Source organism: Clytia hemisphaerica, unplaced genomic scaffold (genome assembly GCF_902728285.1).
Source record: "Clytia hemisphaerica strain Z4C2 unplaced genomic scaffold, Clytia hemisphaerica genome assembly, whole genome shotgun sequence".
Lineage (NCBI taxonomy): Eukaryota > Metazoa > Cnidaria > Hydrozoa > Leptothecata > Clytiidae > Clytia > Clytia hemisphaerica.
Window position 1 is genome coordinate 217,522 of NW_027103455.1, and position 12,123 is coordinate 229,644.

The 12,123-nt window shown below is 34.0% G+C and overlaps 2 protein-coding genes across 2 annotated transcripts in view; one reads left to right on the top strand and one right to left on the bottom strand.

Annotated features, from left to right (window-relative positions):
* Positions 1–968: 968 nt before the first annotated feature.
* On the top strand, positions 969–10,784 carry LOC136798234 (uncharacterized). The gene is made up of 4 exons (XM_067054812.1): positions 969–1,028; positions 8,216–8,788; positions 9,039–9,240; positions 9,770–10,784. The coding sequence occupies exons 2-4, from the start codon at positions 8,234–8,236 to the stop codon at positions 10,561–10,563; spliced, it is 1,551 nt and encodes a 516-aa protein (XP_066910913.1). The 5' UTR covers positions 969–1,028; positions 8,216–8,233; the 3' UTR covers positions 10,564–10,784.
* Positions 10,785–11,811: 1,027 nt separating this feature from the next.
* Positions 11,812–12,123, bottom strand: part of LOC136798233 (mutS protein homolog 4-like) — a 49,379-nt gene continuing 49,067 nt past the window's right edge. Inside the window, exon 31 of the mRNA XM_067054810.1 lies at positions 11,812–12,059. Within this exon, the coding sequence (XP_066910911.1) occupies positions 11,904–12,059 (156 nt within the window). The 3' untranslated portion in view covers positions 11,812–11,903. The remainder of the gene's footprint in view (positions 12,060–12,123) is intronic.

The following is a 12,123-nucleotide window of genomic DNA, read 5'->3' on the forward strand; positions in this document are numbered from 1 at the left end:
CATTAAATCCTTTTTTTATGAATAGAAAGTAGTTTTAATAAAATCCGCTGGGAGTTAATCACCATGGCAATAATTTCAAAACGAGGCAAGTGATGTCCGTGACGTAATTTATGAAAAGGTCTATTGAATCGAAATAATAAACAGACTTTATGTTATGATTCTCTATCACTGACTCTTTTTAAAAAGCATTGATGATATTTTTTAGCTGTGTTTTCAACGACGGGAATAAAAATATCAACTTTGAACTTCATCCAAGATCTTGGATGGTCGTCATGGTTACTTTTGTCTTCGTTGATTGCGCGATGAATAGAATCTCGATTCGTCGGCACAGCGTCAATATATGATTTTGACCTGTGCTTTTTATGGTATAATTCTGCTGTATTAGCCCCCTTTTTTTAACCTGCAAATTGTAATTTTCCGTGCCTTTGGACCGGCGAAATTCACCGTTTGCCGGGTCTGAGTAAAATCCCTGATAATGCTATATGAGTTTTTGACAATGGGGTACAAAAAATCAGAATTGACGCATTGCCAGAGGATTCTCAATGATTGATGGATGAGTCATAGAACGATAAAAGATAATATTCACAATTCAAAATTAAGAACCCACGCTCTTCATGTCCTAAACTCATGACAAAACAAACACTTTTGTAAATTGCAAAGTCTTGTTGATTTTCACTCTGCCTACATGAAGTTTTTTTCTTTCTAAGTAAAAGTTTCAATAAAGAGCTGACTCTGACACAAAATGTTACGCTGAAACATGAAAGAAAAGCGTGGGGAAAGTACTTTTGAACGTTAAACACACAAAGCAGGTGTCAAAAAATGCCAATGATGTCATATTTAACTGTTTTGGATATTTGATATATTGAAATACCATATTGACAATGAGTATAAATAACGGTATAACTTTGGGATATTTTCATCGTCAGAAAACAGGGTTTATTCTTATGGAGATGTTTGATGGCGGACACCAGAGTGTTTGAAGGGGGTTAGAACCCTTATTAAAGAAAAAATGTTTTTGGACGGCTAAAGTAAGTAAGGTTTTTATCAGAAATTTGCCATGTGAATGATGGAATTTTTTTGCGGGACTTCTATTCATGCTATTGAGAGAAAACTTTCAATCCTTAAAATTTCTTTATTTTAAATTCTTGAAAATTTGACAGTACAATCACGCAATCTTTTTTCCCAAATTCACACAATTTTTTTTAACTTTCACGCATTCACGTAAGTGAAAAAGCTCATCCATGCATTCGCGCAAACCGCTGGGGCATAGATTATCTAGGTCATGATATAAAAATGCAAAAAAATTTATCTGCTACAGTATGTGGTGACACGAAATTTCTTTCGTGGTTGATTAACTGATAATAAGACTTTTCTTGTCCCAAAATGCAATTCAATAGACCTTATCGGAGTTTTTGATTTTTCTGAAAAAGCGATGCATTGTGGGATTGTTTCGAGTGTATTACAATAGAAAAATCAAAAACTCCGATAAAGTCTATTGTAATATAAAAGTAATACAAAAAGTATTGCTCAGTCACATCCACAAAAGGTGTTCGTATGGGGAACGAAACGAGTGAATTGCAAAATTGTGATATGTTTCCCAGCTGGCACATAACGTTGTTTTAACGTTCATCTAACGTTATATGGACGTTGTGAACGTTAGATGAACGTTGAAACAACGTTGTGTGCCAGCTGGGTTGGATCATAAGAATCAGTCAGTGCAAAACAAGGAATAATGTTTGGCTCAATAGAGGATAGAAAGCAGTCAGTGTTTGTCTTTTAGATTTAAGAATAACACTTTGGAGAATTTTGAATTTGAAAAGGTATTAATTTTTTTTCAAATAAGGAACAAATTCAGAAGCATAATTTACCCATAGATTTATAAAGCCCCCCCCCGATGAAAGCCCGAAGGGTTAGATGTCGTGCTTTAAGCCATCGCAGGCAAAAAAAAGTGAATATCGCAAGAAATATAGTTGCTCTTATTTTTGGAAATATCTGCGAAGCTTCTGATTGGTCAAACCATGGAGGTATAAAGAAACAGGAGAAGTATGTTATTATAACCAAGCTCGCCCTACGATTAAAAAAGTTACTATGTATGCATGCTTATAAACTCATATATATCGTGCATTTTTAATAAGCTCTTTTATCCATAGTTGAAATCTTATTGGCTCATTTAAGCTTTAGAAATTAGATGAGACGAGATTCATTGTTTCTGACATTCGCGTAAGAAAATATTTGGACTAAAAAAAGACCTGTAAACTTGGCAATCCTTCATCAAATGATAAGATTTTTCGATCAATGTTTTCTTTAAGGTGAACTTTATTACTTGATACTTTCCTCCAAAATTCTCCAGCGACTTTATGTCTACAAATTGAGTCTGAAATCGTGTGTGCTTATGAAGAACTTTTTATTTTCTGGCTTGAGAAAATATGTTTACAAAACAAAATTTAACGGGTATATAACGAAATTGAACATAAACTTGTTTCGTGAACAAAGTTTTATTTAATTTTCGTATATTAGAAGGCTAAAAAATTCGATACTGATAGTAAGAATATTCAGAGCAAACTCGAGTTCTACTAAAAAGCACTGGATATCAAGTCGGTTTGCCGAGCTCCGAATTTCTTTTGATATATTTTCATATTAAGAAATCGAAAATTGACTTTAACGACTCAATTCCCAAAAGACAAAACTTTCCTGTTCATTCAACTCCTGTTTTTCTTTATACCTCTATGGTCAAACGCTGAAATTCTATTGTAATGTCACGTGACCTAGGTAGGATTTCCAATGTAAGTATAAGCCCGAAGGGCTGGAATCGAATCTCCTAGGTAGGATTTGAAGCCAACAAATCCTACCAAAGTTGCGCGGCCTTGAGCGGCTCGCCTGGTTTTTACACAAATGACAGATTGAAACTAAAATTTACCGCTAAATTTAAATAAAAATATCAATTGTAAACAAAGGAATTGCTGGATCCAATCTGTCGTCAAAAATACGGCACATTTTTTAAGGCTTCACTTTTTCTTGCCTGAGAAAGGTTAGAGATTCTACTCTAGCCCTTCCGGCTTTAAACTCAATGAGGATTTCCTACCTAACCACGGCACACTTTTCAGCAAAACGACGACCCAATACATTAAGGGGACATAGTATACTCTGTGGGCTTAGTATGCTACGGTTAAACCCGACTAAATTGGTAGTCGAATTTAAGTTGATTTTACAAAATGAAAATTTTCACACTTTAAGATCGAAATGATTTTCGAAACCACTTCTAATTAAAAATTCCAAAACTCTTTGAATGTTAACAACCTTGACTCCGGAGATCAAAACAAAACTCATCAACAACTTGAACCTTTTAGTTGCAAAGTTGCAAATATCTTCAAAATCTAAAGGAGTATTTATATATCGGCAAGGTTCTGAGGATTTTTCAGGTTTAGAAGAAGCCTCGTTATCCAGGCGGTAAAAGTTTTAAATTTTTAGTTTACGGCCTGGTTTTCCTAAAGCGATTTGCATTGGGCACCATTTTAAAATCGGAAAGAAGAATAATGTGAATCCAAAAATATTTTGCGTTAGAAAGCTTGAAAGTTTAACGAAACTCCTGGGTTTACATGAATTTAGGTATAGCTGTAGATGTAGAGAATACATGTTTTTCATAAGAATAAACTATGTATTAGTTATCGCACAGTGCAGAGTGCAATACGGGATTCATTTTTCGAGTTCTTTTATTTTTTGCTCCTTATTTTCACGAGCGAGTGATAATAACAGCAAAAAAAAAAGAACGAGTTTGGTTTATCGCAAGACTTGAAAAATCTACTTTCTTTTTTTATTTCTCAAAGAAATTGACGTCAAAAAATGAAGCTGTTGCATTGATCAGTGCAATAAATGAAGCGCAACAGTGAACAGTGCAAATAAAAACGAACAGTGCAACGTTTATGCACTGTAATGTAACCAATCAGATTGCAGATATTTTACATGTCATGCGATAAATAAGAATATAAGGCTTCGATGGCCAAAATGTTAAGAACAAGTTAAGAACATTTTGAGGCTTTGGGGACTCTAAAACACCTAATTTCTTAGGAAAATGCGAGTTGAATATCCAGGCTAGTTTTGTATCTTCACAGGTTTCGAACGCTGAGACGTTTTGACTCATAGATTGGAATGGCTATAGGATTGACCTAGAACTTTTGACTTTTTTAAAGATTTTATTTCAACACATTTTTGGCGGTAACTTATTGCCACCGCAGGGAGCCTAAAGCGACCGAGGATGGCATTCATAGCTTTACGCATAAGGAAGTTGGGAAAACATCTCATAATTTTGCGTTTGCATTTGCGCGTTTTTCAGTATTTTAGTTCCGCTTAACGATAGCATTCTTATTACGGTCTCTCTATTGTTTTATCATCATCAAAAAGACTTAACCGGAGTCTTTTTGATCTGATTACTCATTTTGAAATCTCAGTTTGTCTTTTTCTTATCCCTGGAGAGTTAATGAATCTAAGGAAATTTCCTTTTCTGGGAAATTCCCTTTTTATACCACAAGTAGTTATTAAGCACTCTTCATTACTCTACTCAAAGTATTCGAACAGTTATGTTGCTAAAAGTGTACATTAGTAAAATAACAAATGAAGAGTATCTTCCGACATACGCTTTTTAGGAAAAACCAGTAAGTCATATGATTCTGGCTGGGCTGCTCTTAATTTCATATGAGTTCTTCAGGCTTAAATGTCAATAATAATGAAAATGGAAACCTGTACTTCTCAGTAATTTCTGAAATCTGAGGCTCAGATTCTGCTTAATTTGTTTTTAGGTTTTGGCCAAATTTCAGCCTCGTATTCTTATGAAGGCACGGATGTCACTCTAAGTAGACTGTAAATCACTCCCTTGTCACATTTGTAAGCATTTGAAAGAATTTTGTCTCAGATGAGAGGTCACTCTTAACAAAAAAGATCATTCCTTTTGAAAGCAAATCTAACTCTATGTGTTCGTTTTGCTGCGGTGGCACCTTAATGAAAGTTATGGTTAGTATATTACTTTATTAAAAAGGTGAATGGGCCTTGATGTTGCCTGGCATTCCAAGCTCAAAATTTTAGAAAAGTAAGAATTATCTCGGCATACAAAGTTCTAAAGTTTTAGACGGGACGATAGAAAAAAATCTAACAAACTAAAGTCTATTTCAAATTAGCTGACAGTGTTGTTTTCAAACCTCAATAACTTCTGCTAGAATTTGAATTAAGTAGCGATTTTCTGCTCGTTGAAAAGACAAAATGGAGTGGGATATTGTCATAAAGAAAAAACTCAAAATAAGATCGGAAAATGCAGATTGAAAATGAAGAAGAAGAAAATCAACTTCTTCAATGATTGTGCTATAAGTATCAATTTCACACGAGTGATTCTTTGATCTTAGAACATCATTAATGTGAAAAGATTAAAAAAAAAAATTCCAACGAAAGATATAGTCTAGATATAGAGATATAGTTTATCAATGATTGACTTCAAAAATCATCAAAAAACAACAAAAAAGAGCCCTATTTTAAACCAACCAGGGCAAAGTTTTAAGCTGTAACTTTTGATTGAATGAAAAGTTTTTAAATCATTTTTCGCATTTATGACCTTCTAAGATTGAAGAGTTTTTGATACAAAAATGAAGATCATAGCAATATTCTACAAAAAGTTGATTTTCTTCTTCTTCATTTTTCATCTTTGTTTTTCCATTTTTTAAATTGTTTTCTTTTTTGATAATATTCCACTCTGGATTTTCTTTTTAACGAGCACAAAACCACTAACTAATTCAAATTCTGTCGAAAGTTATTGAGGTTTGAAAAAACACTGCCAGCTAATTTGAAATAGACTTTAGACTGTGAAATAGTTTTGGTCTGGATATCCAGGCTAGCCTTTATGAATCAAAATGCGGTTAAGTTTTTATTCACTGCATCCTCACGCGAGCAAGAAAATTAATATTGTCCGTTGTTAACAGTAATGTTAATGTTTAAGTCTTCATCAAAAGTTGAAAGAACATAAACAAACAGTTTAAGAAAAGTCACGAAGTCTGATGCAATAACAATCAAACCTTCTACTTATGTAACATTCTGAGAGAATATCAAATCGTATCGAATTCCCACCCGAATTGGGTACCACGGTAGGCATGAATGAAAAAAGAATTGACCCAGGATGGTTCGGGGGCGTAATGCAGGGCGGATACATTTTTCAAGCCCACAGACAGGGTCGGAAAATACAATAGAACCCTCGTAACAAGTATTCTTTGGTAAAATTTTGGTAGAAATTAATAAGTTCTAAGTTTTTAGTCCCGTTCTCACATTTTACACTAATCTTTACAGAAAAATAAACAATGATCCCCCTGCGTAGGATCCACGGGTCCCTTTATCATGACGTTTGATCAAAATATTCCGGGGGTAATTTATTCAGAAAATAGATATCGCCTAATAATTTGGGTGACATAGACGTTTTTGTTTTTTTTAAGAAACTAGTTTTACCAAGCAGCCTCAATGTTTCTTAAGAAATCGGCCTTTTGAGCCTTAAATGTTTCTGACATGTTTCTAAACTTTGTCAAGCTTAAAGACGCATGTCGATAATACAATAGTCTAATAGCCCCCTAATAGACTAATCTACGGTACTTTCCTATCTTCTATACTGATTTTCTGACTTTCTCAAATGTTTCTAACTGTTATGTAACTATTTTTCTTGAACTTTGCCTTGATTGGAAGGTTCTTAAAAAAAAAAACGAATTAAAAAATTTTATTTTCTTATTCTCAGCCTCAGCATGTTTCTTAGATGTTTCTTAATTTTTAGGCATTCTGAGCCTCATGTTTCTTAAAAAAAAAACGTGTAACACACAGAAAAATTTCAAGGTCAAGTTTTATATTTGATGTCGTAATACTAAAGAGGGAATTTGGCAATAAGTGGGTTGGAAGTTTTTAAAGCTGTGGCAACACTGAAAACGGAAGAATAAAAAAGTATTTGTCTGAAATTTTTTAATTTTTTAATATCTGAACCGATAATTTGTCATAGATTTCCTCAAATGATTTTTTTATGTACTTTTTGAATAATGCTCGACAATTTATAGAACTTTATACAAATTCAACACCCCCATCTCACATACCCACTTTTCCATTCCCAATGGAAAATTGGCCAAAATATCGTCACCGGTGGAAAATCATCCTCCACTTTTTGTCCCCACTGAAAAAAAATCGAATAAACCAAGCCTCACTGCAAAAGAATATGCTATTTTCCCCATCCCCGCTGAATTTTCTGACTTGAAAACAAAAGAATTTCAATCCCCAGCCATAAAAAATATGGGAATATCAATCCCCATCGAGTTTCAGTCCGTTTTTTTAACTCCACTGACTGAAAAAATCCTAACGGGTCTGTGAAGAAGGGGGTTTAATTCAGAGTCAAGACCATAATATCTAGGTATGAACTTTTTTAATACGAAAATTTCAAAGACTATAATAAATACAGTGTTCAATAAGAAGTTATTTTCTAAACTTTAGAAACAAATTTAAGACCACCACTCACACTCAACCTTTCTGTTCTATCATAACTGGTTTAAAACTTTTCGAATAGACTAGGGGGGGGTGGGGTTGGTGGTCCCCTGGAGCCACGAGGAACATTTTAGCCACGTACTATTTTTTAATAAAATTGTAATTCTACCCGAAGTTTGAACATATTCAGAAGAGCAGAACTCTAGAAAATTGGAGTTAGATATTAGTATTAGGGGTTAGTTGAATTTTCTCAATATGGAAACTACTTTCAGAAATGAAAACTTCTTTTTTGATACTACATGTTTGATTAGCAATTGAATCGTGGGCGTCAAAGCGTTAGACAAATATTACCTCACGATTAACTATCGAAGAAAAAAATTGCATGGATGTAAAACTTTATGAAGGGAAGGTGATGTACTTCTTTATGATTTATGACCAGATGTTAACCAATGGTTGAAAGAGTTGTTTATTTTTAGCTTTCGCTTTATATATTTGTAGAATTGTGGATTTACGAGGGAAAGTGTACTCTGTACCAAAATGTATCTCACGATTATCGTAGCGTATCTCTACGGCAATGAATTTTCAAATTAGCCGTAGATATCGGGTTTGTGTACAGACTAGGGAAGGTACGACGTTTCTTATACATTTCCCATAACTAAAGAAGGAAAAACCCGAAGTAAAAACAGTTTTCTTCTAAATTCTTTGACCACTACTTTTATTTGGATTTTAGTGACAAAGTCAAGAAAAAATGAAATTGACAACAATAACTTTGATGGCGTTATTTTGCGCATTGCATAAATTATCGAACGCTCAACGTAAATTGAATTTCAAGATACCAGGACCGAAATCACTCAATGACCGGATAGCCATTATAGGAGCTGGACCATCCGGTATTCACATGGCACTATTGTTAAAGAAGTTGAAATTTACTGATGTAACGATCCTTGAAAGATCGAACGATTTTGGTGGTAAATCATGGACAATAGAAAGACGTGGGGCTCCTCATGAGATGGGTACTGTCTATTTACAGCCTGATTATGAAGATAATATAATCTCCTTAGTGAATGAGTATGCACCCGGCGATTTAGTTCATTTCCCACCTGCATCAATATGGCTTGATGGGAAAGAGCCTGCAGACTATAAAAGCTATATTTTTCGTTACGCCATCCAGCACCTGAAGACTACAAATATAACTGTCATTAAGAAAGGTTTTTTTGATGCCATCTCAGGCTATATAAGAATTCATCGTGAACTGTTTGGTGTCTATGATGGTGAACATCTGCCAGAGCTGGTCGAACCAAAGGTAAATACTCGTACTTAGTTCCCTTAGATTACTCTATTTCGATTTAGCAGTTGAATGAGGTCTCTCCTTTTGAACAACAGAATATCAAAAGGTTAATTCTTGCGTGGGCTATGAAATTGTTTTAGGCTTTTATCTTGAAACTGTCGGCAACTGAACTGCATATTTTCAACACAAAGCAACAGCAACAAAAGCTCAAACAGGAAATTTAACTTTTATTGTTGTCATTCATGTATACTATTCACTCATACAGGACAAAGAGAGAGTTGATAAAACTTTTGAAGAATTTCTTGACGATGAAAATCTTCAATTATTGAAACCACTCTTGTACGCTAGTAATTCCGTGCAAGGTTATGGACGACTTGAGGAGATTCCAACAATGTACGGAATGACATGGAACACACCAAAAATGATGGGTGTCCTTTTGAAAAGACTATCTGGTGACAATATTGGAGGTTTGTCAAATTTTAGCTTTTCTCTACCTTCTTTTGCCCTTCGGAAATCTTTAATGTGTCCGAAAAAAATAATACAGGTTTTATAAAAGTAAAATTAGAAAAAACTGGTCATCTGAATTTAGAACAACAATTGAAATAAGATAAAATTTCTTTTTAAAATATTTTATCAAATCATAAAATCCATATTAACTATGAGGATTTTTCTGGATTTTTAGAAAATTCTGTTTCGCTTTGTTCTGGGCAAACTGTAGAAATTTTGACATCATGTGGTGCTCGTATCATAAGATAAAAATACCTGGTTCGGGCAGACCTTCCATTAGGATTAAGCTTTTAACCAACTATTCTTTTTTAAGGCAAGTAGGTTTTTTTAGCTAATTCTACCACACTAAGAGCAGGGCGGATTAGTAATGTTCAATAATTTCCTTCCTGATGAATAATTGTAGCGAAATCGTTTTGAAGCACGTCAACAGTCAATTTCTTTGCAATACTGAAATAGAAATAAAAATGTTACAATACTTTCTTTTCTTAGGATTCTACATGCTGAGAAACGGTTTCCAAAACCTCTGGAAAAACATTATCGAGAAAGAGGGCCTTAACATCAAATACAACGTAAATATAATCAAAATTCGACGAAGTGAGAATGACATCTTTATTAAAAACAAGGTTGGGAAAAAAGGACCCCGAACATGGGATCGCTATGATTTTATAATTTGGAGTCCGGAAATGAAAACAAGTCTCCGGTACTGGGATTGCCGTAAAGATGAAGCGTACTACTTCTCTCGTACAAGACCAACTTGGTTTACAACAGCTTTAGTTGACACACTCGGTGCAAAAAAAGGACCATCTCCTATTGATTATTGGGTAGATAATATCAACAAAAGACGTCAAGGTGCGATATGGGGACAACGTGATTCATATGCTGCTATTCGGAATTACACAGGCCCCGATTATCAATCGGGGAAATTTAAATCGGGTAATGATGATTCCCCGATTCGCACTACGGTCACATATCAAATGAATGATCGCCGACCCTCACGATTCCGATTGCGACGTAAATTGTTGAAGGCTTTACGTGATATCGGCGCAACGAAGATCAATCTAGTGGTGATGAAGACTTGGAGATATTTCCCTCGGTATAACATCAAAGATTTATCAAGGGGCATCTTATGGAGAATCTTGGAGATGCAAGGAAAATACAATATGTGGTATATCGGATCCTCTGTGTCTTTCGAAAGTGTCAAATCAGTCGTGGAGTATAATAAATTATTGGTACATAACTTTGAATTGCCAACAGAGTCGCAAAATATGAGCCCACCAAGCTAAAATGCTGTTCTAGTGTTCATTTAATCTACTTAATTTAAAAAAATGGGGAATAACTTTAAATTGTATTCACTTGTATTTAATATGGGAATTTTTTTGTTTTTTTTTTGTTTGTATTTATTGCTTAATATTATTAAAATTAATTTTGAAATTGTAGAAATTGTTCAAATATTGATACATTTAGTCGGAAAAAATAAAAATCATTTTAATCTCTGAGCTAAAAATTTTGTATTCAAATTCGTATAGGTGATAACACAAGGCTAATGATAAGTAAGGCCTATAAACCAGGAAATGGTGCCTTAAAAGATCGAAACATTTATAAAGCTTATACTAAACATTTGAAAAATTGACTAGAATTTTGAACAAATAGTGCTGTGACTATGTATGCAGTCACTACTTTCGGAAAATTTAGCTTTTTAATGTTCGATCTTCGAACTTTGACTCAACATCTAGGTCATTCGTATGCTAAAGCATCGGGTTTTGATTAATTTAAGTCACTTTTATACCTCTAACAATGTGTTATAACAATACAGAAAAATAAATTCTCTAGTAAAAAAACTGATAGTTGATTTAGCAATATTAATCTTTTAATGCAACACATAATTTATTGTAAATTTGAACAGATTTTGGTCACGTTTGTTGCATAAATGCTATTCGAAGCCAACTTTTGATTAAATATTTGCGACAGAGAAAAGTAATCAGTGAAGGCAAACAAAAGTAAACTCGTCAGCAGAAACTGAAAATTATATTTAGCACGTAGCAACTACACTCTGAAGAATACACAAACTCAACCCATTAAAAAACCTGAAAATTTACTATTTTTATGCAAAATAAAAATTTTAAGTTGCGTCTCCATAGACTCTATATTCATTGCCCCTCCCCCCCCCACTTTCAATTTCATGACGTGGGTCCTGCTACTGTGAAGAACACACAAACTTAACCCATTAAAAAACCTGAAAATTGACTATTTTTTATGAGGAATCGCAGACTTTGGTGATAGCATTACACATTGACAAATTAGAAACCCAGATTTTCGGCTCAGGGCTGGCGAAAGAAAACAGTATGAAAAAATAGTTTGTTTTATTTGCTGCAGATTTAAAAATATGAGATAGCATAGAAACATGAAGAAAACCGAATGAATAAGCTGTTAGTTTCATTAAAGTGTTTTATATTCAGTTTAGAATTCGATATTGAATTAATGAGACGTTTGCAGCATCACAATAAGGCAACATAATACCGACTGTCATTTAATTAACGTCAAGACAACATCTAACGTCATAGTATAATCTAACGTCTCTGACATCCAAAGAAGATGTCAAATGAACGTACAAATGATGTCACCTTCATTGGTCACCCTGTGCTTCTAAAAATCTCATTTTCAAACCTTCAAGATATTGTTTCAATGCATCTGTATCTAACTGTGAATGCTTAGCAGCTTGCTTTAACGTGCATCCAAGTCGTATTTTTGCTTTTTGTAAATTCCCTTCTTCTGTTGTCTCCTGAAAAAACAAACAAAGTCCAATATCTTTAAGTAAGCAAGTCTGCGTCCGCAGTTGGAGACGA